The 19,692-nt window shown below is 40.7% G+C and overlaps 2 protein-coding genes across 2 annotated transcripts; one reads left to right on the forward strand and one right to left on the reverse strand.

Annotated features, from left to right (window-relative positions):
- Positions 1 to 6,156: 6,156 nt before the first annotated feature.
- LOC141914673 (uncharacterized) lies at positions 6,157 to 8,058 on the reverse strand. Its single transcript, XM_074805928.1, has 6 exons — positions 8,011 to 8,058; positions 7,566 to 7,662; positions 7,294 to 7,478; positions 6,990 to 7,159; positions 6,316 to 6,494; positions 6,157 to 6,222 (listed from the first exon to the last, which is right to left on the reverse strand). The coding sequence occupies exons 2-6, from the start codon at positions 7,639 to 7,641 to the stop codon at positions 6,173 to 6,175; spliced, it is 660 nt and encodes a 219-aa protein (XP_074662029.1). The 5' UTR covers positions 7,642 to 7,662; positions 8,011 to 8,058; the 3' UTR covers positions 6,157 to 6,172.
- Positions 8,059 to 13,212: 5,154 nt separating this feature from the next.
- Positions 13,213 to 14,065, forward strand: LOC141914668 (uncharacterized). The gene is made up of 3 exons (XM_074805922.1): positions 13,213 to 13,428; positions 13,528 to 13,759; positions 13,842 to 14,065. The coding sequence occupies exons 1-3, from the start codon at positions 13,222 to 13,224 to the stop codon at positions 14,063 to 14,065; spliced, it is 663 nt and encodes a 220-aa protein (XP_074662023.1). The 5' UTR covers positions 13,213 to 13,221.
- Positions 14,066 to 19,692: the final 5,627 nt, after the last annotated feature.

Genomic DNA, 19,692 nt, shown 5'->3' on the forward strand with positions numbered 1-19,692 from the left:
ATGAATAATGATTCGATCGACTTTTTATTCGTCATCAACAGAAATTTCGATGTTTCGTTTATCTGATATAAATCGTAAACGTATCAGCGACCACTAGACGATCGTTATCTGAAAAACGACGAGAATAAATAATAATATCATTAGAATGAATTATAATATCATTAGAATGAATTATAATATCATTATAATGATATCATTAGAATATGTATCGTTAGTCAACCGTGTATTTTACTTACGGACGAAGGCCGAAGCGCCTGTCGGGTTATAGAGGAAATACGGATAACCAATAGGTCTCTTATCGTAATTGCACGGGTGTTTATTACCCGCATCAAACACCCCCATCCATACTTTATCGTTTCCACATCCGCCGTAAGATTGAACCGCGTAGAATCTTCTGTCAGTGGATGCGGGACTGAAGATATGAAGTTCAACAGTAAGTCGACCGGCTAGAAGTCCTGCTAGTATCATTAGGCTAGTATCATTAGTCATGCTAGTCCCCGCTAGTCTCATTAGGCTAGTCTTGCTAGTCCCTGCTAGTCCCCGCTAGTCTAGTCTGTCCCTCATTCCATTAATTGGCGATTTTGTTTGTTTGATGCGGGATTCTAAACTAGTTATTGTCTCCTCAACTAATCTGATCTTTATAATTACGAGTTAATCGTGAATTGATTTTAATTCAAGAGAGGGGATTAAGTTTAGGGTTATCTATCGGTTTAGGATTAGGAGTAATTTTCAATAACTTACTCTCCTGCAATACTAAAGTATCGAAGCGCTGGAGAAGTAGAAGTGAGAGAAGTCCAGGAACTGCTCGTGACCTTGTTGACGTCAAACCAGTTCATTTTATCTTTCCCTGCGGCGTTAAACACGATGAACGCAACTTCTGTACAATTCGCATAATAAGCTACTTTCACCTAAATCGACATTTCAATAAAAAAAAATGATTCATTTCAATTTCACAGCGAAGAAAATACACAATTTGACAATCGAATTTGTTTTTGATTTGTCGATTGTTTTTTGAGTTGTTCCTCACCTCTTTCACGTTTGCCCAAGCGTCGACTTTATCACTCTTCCACGTGCAGTTCAAACATGGCAGTTGTTGCCTCCAGGAGCATGCGCACGACGTGTCCTCGCACGGAGGGTTACTCGGTGGGTTTACCCATTTATCATAGACAACATCCCCAGTTCCTTGATCGGCTAGAAATACCAACTCCCAGCCTGAAATCAACGTAAATAATGCATGTTATTAGTTCAATGAACATAATCTATGTTTGAAAACTGTATGATAATAATGTAATGTACTACCTCCGGCTCCTGCTGCGGCCTTACAGAGCTGCAGGGTTACAAATAGCACAGTCACCAAACTAAACATCAACTTCATTATAACAGCACAGCTTCAAACCTGAATAATGCAAGAAACAACTAACAGGGTAACTATACAACTAACAGGGTAACTATACAACTAACAGGGTAAATATACGACTAACAGGCTAACTATACAACTAACAGGCTAACTATACAACTAACAGGGTAACTATACAACTAACAGGCTAACTATACAACTAACAGGGTAACTATACAACTAACAGGGTAACTATACAACTAACAGGGTAACTATACAACTAACAGGGTAAATATACGACTAACAGGCTAACTATACAACTAACAGGCTAACTATACAACTAACAGGGTAACTATACAACTAACAGGCTAACTATACAACTAACAGGGTAACTATACAACTAACAGGCTAACTATACAACTAACAGGCTAACTATACAACTAACAGGGTAAATATACGACTAACAGGCTAACTATACAACTAACAGGCGAACTTTACAACTAACAGGCTAACTATTCAAACAACGGGCTAACTATACAACTAACAGTCTAACTATACAACTAACAGCTTTGATATGAACCTACCTTACAGAACTATTTGTAGGGTTGCTTTAGATTCTATCTCTGACAGGCTACAGATTATCTGAACACCTGATTCGATGATGTATTTATGTCATCTATCATCTGTCTTCTCAATATCATCAAATAACTCTCATCTCAATATCATCGAATAACTCTCATCTCAATATCGTCAATCATCTCTCAACTTGATATCATCGAATAACTCTCATCTCAACATCGTCAATCAACTCTCATCTTAATATCATCGAATAACTCTCATCTCAATATCGTCAATCAACTCTCATCTTGATATCATCGAATAACTCTCATCTCAATATCATCGAATAACTCTCATCTTAATATCATCGAATAACTCTCATCTTAATAGGATCAATCATCTCTCATCTCAATGAAAATATCGAAATGGTAGAAGAGCTCAGTCGACGAATCAACTGTTGATTCGATGACGAAACATCTAGATTCTATATTTTGTATTCAACGTTATTCTTAAGATTGATCGGGATAACTAAGAATGGGTCAGTGAGAGCTTGGAGTAATCATTGAATAACCTCAAGGTTAGAGTATGGGTTAGTAAAATTGCAAAGAAATTTTGGGTGGCTGCTTTGTGGCAATATTGGAAATACTTTCAGGCTTTCAGGAATTACTATAATCTACAGGCTACAGGTTACGAGCTACAGGCCACATGTTTCAGGCTAACGCTTACAGGCTACAGGTTACAGGTTGTGGGTTACAGGCTACAGATTACAGGTTACAGGCTACGGGTTACAGTTACGACGGACTACACAGGCCACAGGTAAAGGTTACATGTAACAAATTGCAAGCTACGTTATTGCTTACCGGTTTCAGGCTTCAAAATACAGGCTACAGGTTACAGATTACGGGTTACAGGTTAAAGGTTGTACGTAAGTTTCCATGCTACAGGTTACAGTTACAGGCTATACAGGTAAAGGTTACAAGTTGCAAGCTACGAGCTATGTAACTGGTTACCGGTTACAGGTTTACAGGCTACATACAGGTTCCAGGGTTCAAGCTACGAGCTACATGTTGCAGGTTACAGGCTACAGGTTACAGGCCACAGGTTACAGGCTACTAGTCTTAAATGTTTCTACAGTTTTATTTTGAAATTTGAACACGAAATAAGAATAACAAGTGTAGATTCGGATGTGAACTCAGTCAACAGGGCTGGGTCTCATCGATGCAGAACCAAAATAATCCCCGGCAACGTTTTGAAATTTAGCAGTTGTAACCATGGTTTCTTGTTGAAACTGTTCATTGACGATTTATCCCTAGGGGTAACTTTGATACTCAGTCTATGAAACCGGACCCAGGGCCTAAATTTATAGACTGGTATTACCATTAATCCAGGGTCTAACTCAATTGAAAATGAATTGAGTTAACCCCCGGGTTAAAGGTAATACCAGTTTGTACTGGCCCCTGATGTTTAACAGTTATACACTCCAAACACTTCACAAGTTTTGCACACTCCAAACACTTCACAAGTTTTACACACTCCAAACACTTCACAAGTTTTACACACTCCAAACACTTCACAAGTTTTACACACTCCAAACACTTCACAAGTTTTACACACTCCAAACGCTACACAAGTCTGACACACTCCAAACTCCAAACACTTCACAAGTCTGACACACTCCAAACACTTCACAAGTTTTACACACTCCAAACACTTCACAAGTCTTACACATGTATCACATGCATCTAGGTGGTAACATTTCATCCTGCGCACGCTGCATCGGTTTCTGCGCACCTTCGAAAAATGTTCTGTCCATAAAAAATTCAGCTCATTTTGTATTCGATGAATTAGTCTGTTGAGAGTTGTTTTTTAGTGACGCGGCTTGCGTTCACCGTGATGCGCTGCGGTACGATGCGGTGCGGTACGGTGCGGTGCGGTACGGTGCGATGCGGTACGGTGCGATGCGGTACGGTACGGTGCGATGCGGTGCGGTGCGGTGCGGTGCGGTGCGGATACGGACCTCTTACCGTGCAGTCGATCGCAACTCTGAAAATAATCTGGAAACGTTTAGCGAAATGTCACGCAAGAGAGCGTTGGTAAGTTGGTTCACCGTCTTCTATGCCAAAAAGTCAGGATTTATCCAGCATCACAAGTGGAGCAACGCTGTAAATTAACAGCACAGGACCATCAGACCATAAGAGGTGTCTTGATGATAGGGATCTGACAGCTAATACAGTGATTAAAATATTTTCAAATCAACTTGTATGTGGACTGTAGTGGAACAGAAATGTGTTACTCCGCTGGCTTTAAAAACAAAAATTACAGTTAAGTACAATAGAACGGAATCTTTAGAGTATCAAGTTGGTAAGATACCGACTTTCAAACCTTTCAAAGCAATTTTTGAACGATCCAGTGTGCGTAAAAAAATAGAACACCGACAGGTACTTGAAATTATCAACCATTTCTAAATTGTGGGTATGAATGTTAAATTCTGGTAGGAGAATCTTTGTCTGTTTCAGAGATAATCACCTTGGTTGTGTCACTGTTATTTGAAAGTTTCCATTATTGGCAATATACATAGTCTGCATGAGGCTATCTATTAGCTTTTGAGGTCCCTCAGGCGAATCACTTAATAAAACAGTGTCGTCTGCATTGAAAGATTGAACCAAGGCTTTCAGGTCATTTTAAAAAATGATATAGGGACAGAATTTCGCCTTGTCTTACTCCCCAAAAGCTTAAAAATGTGACATCTTGATTCGATACCTTACATGTTATGTATTACATTAAGGACGGGGCTTTGTCGGTAGCGCCATTGTTAATTAGTTTGTACCACAAAGCTTTTCTCCAGATCGTGTCAAAAGCTTTTTAAAATCAAAATAAAATACGGCTTTCAATTATGGGAAGGTGTCTACTAGAGCCTAACGAGTAAATCAATAACGAATTATGTTATGGTTCTTCCTAAAACCAGCCTGGTTCTGAAGCAAAAAATTGTTATTTTCTAAGTACTCAGTCGATGGACATACTTAAAGCCTCCAGCATAAATGAGAGGTGTAGAGGTGTTCCTCTAGGGCGTAAATGTCGTGGTGGTGACTGGCTTTAACCTTAGCAATTGTAAATCGTCAGTCCGTCAGGAATTGATCACATATGGGATATGATAGCTGAATATGACGTTTTTCAACTAAGTAAAATGATGATTTTTGGTTTACCTATACCGGATGTTGGTTGGCAGCCTGCCAAGGTGTATATTATATCACGCGACAAAATCTAGTGGTAATACCTACTGGATACTACCTACTGTTCTTCCTAAATCGTGAAGCAAGTAAAACTGATGCGGATTACGTGAACGATTTGCGTCGGTCGCGCGATCGTATCCAATGTTCGTAAAAACTACAATGGTTTAGGTTAATCACACGAATATGGCGACGTCGTTGAAAGAAAGATTGCATTTTCATCGACTACCAGGTACCGCCATCTTGGAAATCAAATCACCAAATCGGTAGCGGGCGCAAAAATCGATCGAAAAAAATCGTGTTCGTAAAAACGCTGTTCGTTAAATAAACCGGAAACGTATCATATCAGAATTTAAAACTGTGATTCCCCGTGAGATGCGAGATGAAAATCTGCTCTAAACTTTTTCTATAAGGGGGCAGGGGGGCTAGGATCAAGGGGATCAATAAATTGGGCGTTTTTCATCGTGTACTTTCTGAAGGCAGAATATTCTTTTAACTATTCTTCGTTAATAAAAGAAAGAACAAAACGAAGGCGAATACAGACACGAGATAACCCTAGCCAAGCGCCCAAGGGGCATTGTATGCACGTTAGAATATAGATTTGGGAGAACTATAAGTATAGGGCCAACAAACTGTGATCAATTGTTCACAACGTATTACCACGAAGCGAAAACTGAAAATTTTGTCGGTTTTGCTGGTTACCAGGTTGGGCTCAAATTGATACACATGATACAAATTGCGTTTGTGCGATGGCCACCAATGTTTTATATTGAATTTGATTTAAACAAATACAAGTTTAGATAATTTCATATAATTTCTTGCTGGTCGATGAATCGTGCTGGAGAAAATCACATTCACACATGAATCTTCCACTAATTCGAGAAATAATATCTCTTCTGGAGCAGTGAATGCGGACTACTCGACTCGTCTGCCATCTAGCGGATAAACTCGGTTAAACTGTGACGATGCCAGTGAGAATATAACGATAAACAAATGAATAATCATTCGATCGACTTTTTATTCGTCATCAACAGAAATTTCCATGCTTCATTTATCTGATATAAATCGTAAATGTGTCGGCGAGAGGCATTTGAATAGCCCCTGAAAATGAAGATATGTTTATAGAATTAATTTATAATATGATTACAATATGTATGGCTTTGTTTCAGAAAGTCAACCGTGTATTTTACTTACTGACGAGGGAAGCGCTGCCTGTCGGATTGTAGTAAAAATGAGGATAAACATTAGGTGTGTGATCGTAATCGCACGGGTGTTTGCTTAAGGGACCAGAATCTACCACCAGCATCCAGAACCTGTCATTTGGACATCCGCCGTAATTTTTAGCTGCGAAGAATCTTCTAAGGATACTTCCGCTGTAAATATAGATTACACGAGTAAGTCACTCAGCGAGTTTAGCTAGCTAGTACCCACCAGTCTACAATAGTCCCATTACTCTCCGTTGCTCCTGCTAGTCGCTGCTAGTTCCCGCTTGTCTCGCATGTCCCTCATTTCGTTAATTGACGATTTGATTGTGTTAGATATGGGATTTCTAAACTAGTAATTGTCTCATTGACAATAGCAAATCACAATAATCTAATCAAGAACTGATCCTGAACTGATTTTAATCCCAGTTCGGGTCATTGGTCTCGTCAATCCAGGGTTTATGGGTTCAAACCCTGGTGGCGACAGAGTTTCTTGGTCGAAGGTTCTTCTCTGGTCTCTCCCCCATTGGGCAAAAGAAGCATCGAACCCGCTTATAATGACCTGCGTGGCGCTCAGTGGGTTGAGGATATTAAAAACAAATTTGAAAAAAAAATTAGGTAATGGTTATCTATCGGTTTGGGATTATGAGTAGTTGTTTCACTTACTGTCCTTTTAAAGAAAATTGTGGATGAAGCGCTGAAGAAGTAGAAGTGAGAGAAGTCCAGGAACTGCTCGTGACCTTGGTGACGTCAAACCAGTTCATTTTATCTTTCCCTGCGGCGTTAAACACGATGAACGCAACTTCTGTACAATTCGTATAATAAGCTACTTTCACCTAAAACGACATTTCAATGAAAAAAAAAAACCACACGATTCATTTCAATTTCACAGGGCAAAAAACATACAATTTCAAAATGAACAATTGATTTTTTTCTATCAATTTTTGGATTGTTATGAGTTGTTCCTCACCTCTTTCACGTTTGCCCAAGCGTCGACTTTATCACTCTTCCACGTGCAGTTCAAACATGGCAGTTGTTGCCTCCAGGAGCATGCGCACGACGTGTCCTCGCACGGAGGGTTACTCGGTGGGTTTACCCATTTATCATAGACAACATCCCCAGTTCCTTGATCGGCTAGAAATACCAACTCCCAGCCTGAAATCAACGTAAATAATGCATGTTATTAGTTCAATGAACATAATCTATGTTTGAAAACTGTATGATAATAATGTAATGTACTACCTCCGGCTCCTGCTGCGGCCTTACAGAGCTGCAGGGTTACAAATAGCACAGTCACCAAACTAAACATCAACTTCATTATAACAGCACAGCTTCAAACCTGAATAATGCAAGAAACAACTAACAGGGTAACTATACAACTTACAGACTAACTATACAGCTAACAGGCTAACTATACAACTAACAGGCTTACTATACAGCTAACAGGGTAAAAATACAGCTAACAGGCTAACTATACAACTTACAGGCTAACTATACAACTAACAGGGTAACTATACAGCTAACAGGCTAACTATACAACTAACAGGGTAACTATACAGCTAACTTGCTAACTATACAACTAACAGGGTAACTATACAGCTAACTTGCTAACTATACAACTAACAGGCTGCGCTAACTATACAACTATGAGGCTTACAACAGATTAACAGATTTGATATGAACCTACCTTACAGAATAACAAACAGGGTTGGTTGCTCTGAACTCTATTTCTAACTGGATCGAATGGCTACAGTTTATCTGAACGCATAATGATGTATTTATATCTTCTATCAACTCTCATCTCAATATCGATTCAACACAATATCGATATGATAGGAGAGATCTTGTTGACAAGTTGTTGATGTCGATGAAACATCTGCTGATTGTGATCGCAAGTATCCTTCTTACTAACTATTGTTATATCTATATTTTGTAGTAAAATATTAAGCGTTATTCCAAAGATTGATTGGTATTGGTCAGAATCGGTCAGTTACAATAAGAACGGGTCAGTTACAGTAAGAATGGGTCAGTTACAGTAAGAATGGGTCAGTTACATTAAGAATGGGTCAGTTACAGTAAGAATGGGTCAGTTACATTAAGAACGGGCCAGTTACAGTAGGAACGGATCAGTTTCAGTAGGAATGGGTCAGTTACAGTAGGCACGGGTCAGTTACAATAAGAATGGGTCAGTTACAGTAGAAACGGGTCAGTTACAGTAAGAACGGGTCAGTTACAGTAAGAACGGGTCAGTTACAGTAAGAATGGGCCAGTTTCAGTAGGAATGGGCCAGTTACAGTAGGAACGGGTCAGTTACAGTAAGAATGGGTCAGTTACAGTAAGAATGGGTCAGTTATAGTAAGAATGGGTCAGTTACAGTAAGAATGGGTCAGTTATAGTAAGAACGGACCAGTAACAGTAAGAACGGGTCAGTTACAGTAGGAATGGGCCAGTTACAGTAAGAATGGGTCAGTTACAGTAAGAATTGGTCAGTTATAGTAAGAACGGGCCAGTTACAGTAGGAATGGGCCAGTTACAGTAAGAATGGGCCAGTTTCAGTAGGAATGGGCCAGTTACAGTAAGAACGGGTCAGTTACAGTAGGAACGGGTCAGTTACAGTAAGAATGGGTCAGTTACAGTAAGAATGGGTCAGTTATAGTAAGAATGGGTCAGTTACAGTAAGAATGGGTCAGTTATAGTAAGAACGGACCAGTAACAGTAAGAACGGGTCAGTTACAGTAGGAATGGGCCACTTACAGTAAGAACGGGTCAGTTACAGTAGGAACGGGTCAGTTACAGTAAGAATGGGTCAGTTACAGTAAGAATGGGTCAGTTATAGTAAGAATGGGTCAGTTACAGTAAGAATGGGTCAGTTATAGTAAGAACGGACCAGTAACAGTAAGAACGGGTCAGTTACAGTAGGAATGGGCCAGTTACAGTAAGAATGGGTCAGTTACAGTAAGAATTGGTCAGTTATAGTAAGAACGGGCCAGTTACAGTAGGAATGGGCCAGTTACAGTAAGAATGGGCCAGTTTCAGTAGGAATGGGCCAGTTACAGTAAGAACGGGTCAGTTACAGTAGGAACGGGTCAGTTACAGTAAGAATGGGTCAGTTACAGTAAGAATGGGTCAGTTATAGTAAGAATGGGTCAGTTACAGTAAGAATGGGTCAGTTATAGTAAGAACGGACCAGTAACAGTAAGAACGGGTCAGTTACAGTAGGAATGGGCCAGTTACAGTAAGAATGGGTCAGTTACAGTAAGAATGGGTCAGTTATAGTAAGAACGGGCCAGTTACAGTAGGAATGGGCCAGTTACAGTAGGAACGGGTCAGTTACAGTAGGAACGGGTCATTTACAGTAGGAATGGGCCACTTACAGTAAGAACGGGTCAGTTACAGTAAGAACGGACCAGTTACAGAAGGAATGGGCCAGTTACAGTAGGAATGGGCCAGTTACAGTAAGAATGGGCCACTTACGGTAATAACGGGTCAGTTACAGTAAGAACGGGTCAGTTACAGTAAGAATGGGCCAGTTACAGTAAGAATGGGCCACTTACAGTAAGAACGGGTCAGTTACATTAAGAACGGGTCAGTTACAGTAAGAAAGGGCCAGTTACAGTAAGAACGGGTCAGTTACAGTAAGAACGGGTCAGTTACATTAAGAACGGGTCAGTTTCAGTAAGAAAGGGCCAGTTACAGTAAGAACGGGCCAGTTACAGTAAGAATTCAGTGTACGGATGCTCGCCCTGGCTGCTTTGCGGCTATATTGGAATCATTTTCAGAAATCACTACATACAATTTACAGGTTACGGGCAAAACTACAAGTTACGAGTTACATGTTTGCGGATTACAAGCTACAGATACGATTTAACAAGATAAACGATTAATGAAACTACGTAGTTTCTACAGCACTCGGTCAAAAATATATGAAAATTAAACACAAACTGAAATATTTTGTAGCGACAGATGTGAACTCAGTCGATTGGTTGTCGACAGTTACACTCCGAACGCTTCACAAGTCTGACACACTCCGAGTCTGACGCACTCCAAACACTTCACAAGTTTTACACACTCCAAACGCTTCAGATATCTTATACACTTCAGAGGACTTCACAAATCACACTCTAAACGTTTTACAAGTCATATACACTCCAAACACAGCAGCAGTGCGAGCAATTCACAACAAGTGTCTTGAAGTCTTAATCATTACTGAATATCATTTGTATGTATCGCATTTGAATGTATCGCTTATACGTCGGGTCCATTTCACCCAATATCCCCCTTCGGCAGGGATTCGAACCTGATGGCATCGCTAGATTTGGTCACGGCACGCGAAGCCCGCGAAACACGAGCAGAGAAAACAACCACTTCGACCCGCGTAACTAACAAAACTTACAAACTTTTAATATTCCAAAATATCCCGCCAACATATTATGTCAAACTATTTATATTTACACATCATAAAATGTCGGATTGACCGCTCGTTGCTAGCACGCAGGTTTGCCGCATGAAAACAACCAACTTGCGGCACCAATCAGATTGCCCGTTGTTTAACCATTGAGGCAATTAATTTCACAGATAAACTATAAATGACAAAACCCGGGCAAAATACAAGACGGATTTCTGATTGGCTAATAACGACATCATCTAAGCTGCGTTCTGGGGTTAGTGTTTGAGAGTTTTGTACCGTGGCTGAGGGCACTGCCAGGGATGATGCGTTTAACCCTGTTAGACCGGGAGCACACTGCATTAGTACCTGCGCACGCTGCAGTGATATCTGCGCACGCTGCAGTGGTACCTGCGCACGCTGCAGTGGTTTCTGAGCACGCTGTAGTGGTACCTGCGCACACTGCATTGGTACCTGAGCACGCTGCAGTGGTACCTGCGCACGCTGCAGTAACATTTCTGTTTACTACCTACGAATCATTTTCTGTCCATAGAAAATTCAGCTCATTTTGTATTCATTGAATTAGTCTGTTGAGAGGTGTGTTTAGTGACGCGGTCTGCGTTCACCGTGATGCGCTGCGGTGCGGTGCGGTGCGGTGCGGTGCGCTGCGGATAGTTACGGACCTCTTAACGTGCAGTCGATCGCAAAATAATTAATGGGGCGTGGAAACAAAACAGTTTTAGAATCAGCTGAATTCAGGGTGAGTTTATAATTATCTAACCGCTCCGATCTATTTTCTGTTATTCGGTAAATTGGATTTTCTCTCAATCGTCTCGCATTTTACTGTTAAATCGTATCGATTCAAATATTCGAAATGATTATTATATTTCTATGCACGTTACACATCCGGGTCCAGTTCCACAGTTCCGAGTTAAGATTTGACTCAGAGTTCACTCATTGAAATTGAACTAACTTTTCCATTTTTGCTGCAGAATTCGACTTCTATTGTTTTTGCGGTTTTTCAAGTAACTTTCGTCTGTAGTCTCCTTTCAACATTATAATCACTCAGTCCATTTATCTGAATCTTGAATAAATACTCTGTTAATTTTATTTTGTTTTGCCAGTTGCTAATAGTACCTAACCGAAACTTGCTCGAAATATATATCATTTAACTATAGAAAGTGTTATTTCTCTCGTTGGTCAAATCGATTGCGTGTTGTCGCTGTTTCACTGTGTGTTTGTTATCGGTCGTCTGCTCAATCGTGTTGTCGTCGACCATTAGTCGTCATAGGAACGGAGCACGATAAAACCCAAGTAAAAGATCGAAACTCACATTAAATAAAATAAGGCGTTTATATCTCCAGGGACAGGGACAGGAACAGGGACAGGGACAGGGACAGGGACAGGGACAGGGACAGGGACAGGGACAGGAACAGGGACAGGGACAGGGACAGGGATAGGGACAGGGACAGGGACAGGGACAGGGACAGGGACAGGGACTGGGACTGGGACAGGGACCGGGACACGCACAGGGAGGTGTTTATTGATTGTCGGTTACTATCTTGCTCGTCAGGGACAGGGACAGGGACAGGGACACGGACAGGGAGGTGTTTACTGATTGTCGGTTACTATCTTGCTCGTCAATACGATGTTTTGTATCTGATATCGGGAACATGTCACCTGCCCAATCAAACCGCGCACATTTCCGTTAAAAGCAAACGAACTATCAATAATTCAGCTTTTTTCAGCGCTTTCCAATTAAAAAACTCAATATTTTGAGGTCGTTAATTGACTTTGGCAGTTTGACAATTGTTATATTTCATCGTTATTTTCGCCTTGATTGGCACCACAGCTAAACGAGCACAAACCAGTAATTCAATGTTATAAACTCAACACTGGTTATTTCTAATTCAGATTCTCTCAAAGCGTGCGCTGTGATAATGCTGTTTTCCATGTTTACCGCGTCGATTTGTTTGGTTTGTGCCTTTCAAGTTATTTGTAAGTAACATTTAAACATATCGATCCTCGAGTTATCTGATATCACTAGTATCCTTTCTCTCTCTCGCTCTTCCTGATGAGGTTTCTATGGAAAACCAGCTCGTATCTAAAACGTGGCCACGAGGAGTGTCAAAAACCAATCAATTTGAAAACTTGTGCTTGAACGGTTGAAACTGGCATTTCCCTATCACCATCTCTGTCAGCTCACCGATTTGGGTCCTGCTTCTTGTCGGATATATGTACTGTGTTATATGTTCATTTCCGCAGTCAAAAATATATTTCAGGCCCTCCCCAATTCGAGATTATAAAAGCTATTTAGTTTGTGAAAGGAACCTTTTACTAATTCGACGCCATGTTAACACGGCCAGACCCTCCCGATCTCTATAACTGACTCCCGTTATTCTCGTTAATAGAGCAGCATTTTTTATCGTTTTAGGTAATGCTAGTGATGTATTACATGTGGGTGACGACGGCTCTGCCAATATCGGTAATACAGGAAGTCGCGGCGGTAATATCATGTACAACGTCACCTTTCCGTCTGATGGTACTGTCATCGGCTGGCAATTCTATATCACCCGTGTCGCCCCCTGTCGGACGTGGATTACAATATGGAGAAAATCTCGCACCGACGAACTCGAGGTCACGCTCGTCGCTAAAACCCGGTTACAATACACTACAACGGGGATGCAGACTCTGACATACAGCATCGATGATAGAATACGGGTATGTACACGACTGTGGTACATCTCACCTAATAGACAATTCGCCTAATGCTCCGTTTGACCAGTTGTTGGTATTAGTTCATTTCTGTTATAATTACAGGTAAAAGCCGGGGATATTATAGGAATCGTTCACATCGACCCCGATAGCGGAAATAGTGGTCATTGCATTTCAAACGAATACATTAAACCTTTCACCGAGTCTTGTAGTCACTATGTGTATAATCAGGGATTGAATATTGGTCCCGTGACAGTTGGTGCGACGGTGAAATTATCGGGGAAATTCATCTGCAGAATCTACTCTATTTCCGCTTTGTTTACACCGAACGCGAACAGTGAGTTTAATTACAATTTCCAGGTAATATCACGCGGACGGATTTCAATAACAAGCAATTATCTAAACACAAATCATTTCAGCTCAAGCATTTACCGAATCGGGTCACGCGAAGGTCGCTCCGGATGACGTCATCGAATCGGCTGCCGGACACAGTTTGATCACGTGCGCCGCCTGGTGTCAGAGATCGACGCAATGCGTGTCATATCAATATTTCGATCTGCAGCGAATCTGCGAATTGGTCAAGAACACTTCACAAAAACTGAGAGAATCAGAAAGTTTTACGTATTACGTCGTCGGAACTTGAAAACTGTCACCCGTGAGATGTGAGATGATAATCTGCTCTGAAATTGTTTTTAATCCGAACCCGGATTAACCCTTTCGCTACGTGTGACGTTTTGGAAACGTCATATGAGTGACACTTGCTGTGCGTATGACGTTGTAGAAACGTCATGCACCTATTGATTTATAACTCGAACGCGTACACAGCAAACAGTATGGAAACGCATGTAAGACAAGATAGTTAGCTTTCTAAACAACAGATGGCGAAAATGCGTCAGTAGTTGGTGCTGTCAGCCTGTTGAGCACATGGTAATTTGCGCGGGATTGAGATGGCTCCCCACTTACGTACCTCTACCAGCGGAAAAGGATATCCCATATCAATTGAATTTCTTTCATCCACACCGTAGCATCAATCACCAAAGACTGAGATAGGCACTTGGGTGAAAAACTGAAAAAAAAAAATTTTTAACCCATCCTGACCCCCCCCCCCAACACGCCCCCCCCCTACAGAAAAGGCTGTTGGTATGATTTTTTACTGATTTTCACTAAATAACATCATAATCTTCGATAAAAACGCGAAAAATCGGGGTTTAAAACAATTTGAAAAAAATCGAATTTTTCGGAAAATACCTTACGTAGGGGGCGGTGCAAGCGTGTACGCAGCGAAAGGGTTAAGCTAGGTGTTTTAATGATTTTCATACTTATAATTACGTACAACGTTGTAAACATAAATTCTTTAGATATAATTTCATAAGCAGAAATCGGTACTACGTGAATACGAAGGACAATCCCGAAACCGAGGGACTTTACCTAATAGGGGTATAGATTGCCCTTTGAAAAAAAGGAACTAATGAACTTAATCATAATAAGATAATATGAAGATAATGATAATGCTAATAATAATAATATATTTATATATGATAATTAATAGTAATAAGAATAATAATTACTATCATAACATAAATAATTGTGATGATAATGATAAGAATGATTAATAATAATCAAAATTATGACTGCAGCAATATATCATCAATATAAATAGTTTAAAATTCGGAAACAAAAGTCAATAGTTATTAAACGAATAAATTTATAAATCATTGAACTAAGGATCCAATGCTTGGGGTTTAAAAAATGATCAATTTTATTAGTATAGGAACTTTGGCTTAAAAAGATACACGGAATATTCAAGTTGTTGCATTTGGGAGTTTTTGACGATTCTTCCGTCCTCGTGACGTCAGAAATATTCTATTGTGGTAAGAATGTTTCGTCTGCCGGGAGAGCACAACTAAAATGGGCATTCGATTGTAGAAAACCTAATCCAATAAACATCTTCCAATGATGTGAATTGATTTCGCAGCATTGCGAATAGGAAATAGCGTTCAAGGGAAATGGGTATATTTTGTCTTCAGCATCACTTAGCCAAGTTTTTTTTTTGAATGGGTTCAAGGCATTGGTTTTGATAGAAAATGCTCCGATAACAGGCATGCAATGTATCAAATGGATAATGAGAGATAGAAAATATAGCTGCAAAGCAGCGATAACGGTTTTTCGGCCTAGCATCAATATGCAAACGTCATTTTTACGGTTCCTTGTTCGCGATGCCGCGGAATCAAATTGTCAATTTACATCGATGTGGGAAGAAGATATTGAACAATTCTTTTTACACTACTTTACTGGAATTCTCTGTCGGCGTAAGATTTCTCTGCGGTGACTGGAACGGAAGAATTGGCAAAAAGCGTCCAGATGCGAGAACTAAACCGATGGTGGATTATTCCTCTTCCAGAGAAACGATTGAAAAGTCTTTATTCTAGGTGCCCGAACTACCCGAGGGGTGATTATGGGTTGGGATTGAAAATATTATCCCCTGTTCCCATAAGGGTAACTTTGAAATTAGTTCAGAAACACCTGATTTACATAAAAGCAACAACGCGACGTTGCTGATTGGACGATATATTCTTTATTATTGTTTACATAATATATGCACAAGATGAAGTCGCGATCAATCTCCGAACAAGTGGTCGTCATCTTCATCGTCGTATATATTATTATCTATTTCTCCGCTCCAAACATTTATGAAGATAGCTATGAATGCTATGCAGGAAACGTAGATCAAAAGGCCGAAAATCAGACTTATTTTAATCCACTTAATTGCTTGTTTTGACTCTCGTATCGCCGTCTGGCGGTCACCGGCCGAAGCCGCCGCGGCCGAGTTCTGCGAGTGCATAAGCGCTCGGCGACCTGTCACGCGACAGCAGCAGAAATAAACGAAACTAGATAGCTGTATATAATCGGGAGGTGGTACCCGGAGAGGCATCGGCTGCGGCTGTTGGATGAATTCATTACCATTAGGCTGACTCGATTCAGGCGGTGGTACGTTCACGCCAGGCGTTTCAGTTCCCGGTGCGTTGTTATACGGATAAGGCGGTTGAAACTGCCCAGCGTCTTTAGGTGGAAATGGATAGCAATATGGTGTAGATGTTGGATCGAAGTATCCGGACTGCGGGTAGGACACGCCCGGCTGCTGTGGATATCCAGACGGATGATACTGGACCGTTCCTGGTGGCTGGAAACTGATCGGTGCCGTAGTTGGTGACGTACCTTAAAGCGAATCCATTTTGAAATGCTGATATATATGAATTGAAATGTTTCAAAGGTTTCTATTGTTAACCCTACTAATTAGGCACCTATATAAAGTCTTATTTAGGCTAACGAGTTTACGTTCTGAGTACATCAAGTCACTAGAGAGCGTTAGTTAGCCTACTCACCGATACTGCCCGGGAAGATGTCATTATATGCTGGCGGAGCTGTTTCCGGATATTCTGTAGAGCTCCCACCTACCTCAGGCATGTTGTGTCCTTGCGTCTAAAAAGATCATCGATTTCACGGTATGAACTTAGAAAAGAACTAAATCACACACAAAAAAACTGCATGCACGAAATAACTTTTCTAACCTGGTTACCATCAGCTGGTTTGTCTTTATCCATCCCAGAAGTCTACGTTATCGGCGACATATTGGGACCAGTGTTTTTTTTTCTGAACAGACGGTTTTCTTCTGTCGGGTCTTTTGCTTCCGGGACAACGGCTTAAATTGTTGCAAAAATGATTCGTCAACGAAAACTGTTTTTTTATCCACTCCCAAGGCAAGCGTGCCATGCGGCCTGAAATACATAAATTCGTTAATTAGTCCCTAATCCATCACAAACAACTGTTGATGTTGAACCGGTGACCGGTAGCAGGGTCTTAATTAATCTTTCCATGATTTCTTTGTCTTGCAGAAGTGGAAACATTGTTTAATAAGCCAGTGGTCATCTTCACCCATCAGGGGATTCGAACCTACTAAGTCGATGGATCTTTGTGGTGCCCGAGCACCTGAGAAAGGATTACTTTTCATTAATGTCCGAAAGAAAAAGAAAAACCTGAACATTATATCCAAATTTCGAAAAATCTTGACAAAGATAATGACACTGACTTTTTGAAGCGCACTTTGAGAAAATTTTAGGGGTTTCGTTCGCTACCCTCGATCCCCCTAAAAAAACACAGGTCGAAATAGAATTTCGGCACAATTAGCGGTTCATTATACAACCACGTTTTACCCATCGAAACTACAGAGGTTATTCGTTCGGAAAATTCGAGCGATATAAAGTTTTTAAAAATAGTATGACGCATCAAGTTCATTCGTCGTTAGTACCAACCAACTCGAGTGCGTAATTGACATCGACCGCTTTACCAACAAACTGGGTGCGTAATTGGTAATCGTAGCTTTTCCTAAAAAATTAAATAATTTGTTCGACGTCAACTACTGAAAGTAATCAATGTGTTGGGATTTCTGGTTTTTCGGCATCGAGGCGCATTTTGACTCAAGACTAGTGTTGTCAAGACTTGACGAATACTCACCGGCTTCACCGGTGTACCATCCGTACACTTCCAGTTGTAAACACGATGAACCGACGTATGAAATAACATGAAACTGAACTAATGTGGTAGTAACAGGACGCTTCAGACTAAAAAACATCTCTGGAAAGTTTTCTATGACACCTGCCGGCGAAAATATTCTCTGAATTGCAAAAACATGAACAAATTTACTAAAATAAAACATGATACCTAGTTTCGTTAATTAGTTCATTTCTATAACTGCCGAGTCTGTTATTGTAAGCTTGATCATGGTTTTAAAAAGATAATGTACAGGGTAGATAGACGGCCGGTTTGATCAGTGGAGACTCGAGTTCAATCCGCAGCTGATGAGGCTTTCGAGTAGTTTTTTTTCTAATCTTAGGTCGGAGATATACCTTATCCCTGAACGGCGGTTCAATATTCAAGAAGAGAAGGAGGAAGTCGTTTAATTTCAAAATGAATTCAAGAATTATGTTTTCTCACTGGCATTTCATCACACGGATGGCCACGGTACGAAATTGTTTACTTGCTAGAATATGCAGATAAAAATTCATCGCATAATTCAAGGCGAATATCTTCGAAGCGATGTAAGAAGCAGGTCTCAGCTCGACATCCAAGCCCTCGACCGCGCGTAGAGACGACAGTAGACAAACCGGAATCATAGTCACCACGAAGAACGTCATAACGGCCAGCACCATGCGACTGGCTTGATTGGTTTTTATCGAACCGTTTCCCGAAGCGGACGACGCCGCATCGCTCGACCGCATCGTGACGACCATCACGATAGTCGCTACTGTAATAATCACTGCTGGAAAATATATGAACAATGAATATAAAGCGTATTGGGTCGAAACGTAAACAAAACTCGGAAATGTGCATTTTTCTATCGGGGATCGGTCGTCACAAGTGATCGTCCACGTGAAGGAAAATATAGCAAACATCAGCGCAGTCAGAGTGGCGCACATTATAGACGATGTTTTCGGTGTCCAGAAACGTTTGGCAGTGAAAGGAAAGTGGATAGCGCAGAGTCTCTCAATCGTTACGAGAACTAATAAAACTGGACTCATCGACGTCGTCAGAACGACTAGTTGTTCGTGAATGATAACTGCCCAAACGCTGTAGAAAGAGATGACGTTTTCGCCGAGGAATCTCATCCCGATAATGTGCACGAGAATACAAGCGGCTTCGCCTACGCGCACGTTGTCGGAAATGGCCAGACTGAACAGGAATCGACTGTAAGATAGTTTCCAGAAGCTTCGCTTCAACATTATGATAACTATGAAATTGTTTCCCGTAAATCCGAAGATAACGAAGAGAACGGTGAAACAGCAATCAAGCGTTAGTTCCAAATCGGAGCGATGACTGACATCTAAATGTGTTAGTAATCTGTATTCGAGAGGGCTGGGTATTCGAGTCATATTAGGCCTAACCATAGCAAATAATGGAAACTATCTTTACAACGCGCTACCACAAAATATAATAAACTGTCGGTGCCGTTTTCGTGAGGAAATCAGATATCATTTATAAGTCCGACATTGTTATACGGATACCTGCTGCGATACTGACACGAGTTGACGTGGTCATCACAATACACTTTTCAGATTCAGATTCAGACTTTTCAAGATTGATTGATTTTTAAACATATTTCTCATTCTGACATTCGTAGTTGCGGAAATATGGATTACTCGTTAAACGTGTTGCAAAATTGAAATGATGTACAACGCTTAACCATCGATATCACCTTTGCATACGAGAATGAGT

Source organism: Tubulanus polymorphus, unplaced genomic scaffold (assembly GCF_964204645.1).
Source record: "Tubulanus polymorphus unplaced genomic scaffold, tnTubPoly1.2 scaffold_70, whole genome shotgun sequence".
Lineage (NCBI taxonomy): Eukaryota > Metazoa > Nemertea > Palaeonemertea > Tubulaniformes > Tubulanidae > Tubulanus > Tubulanus polymorphus.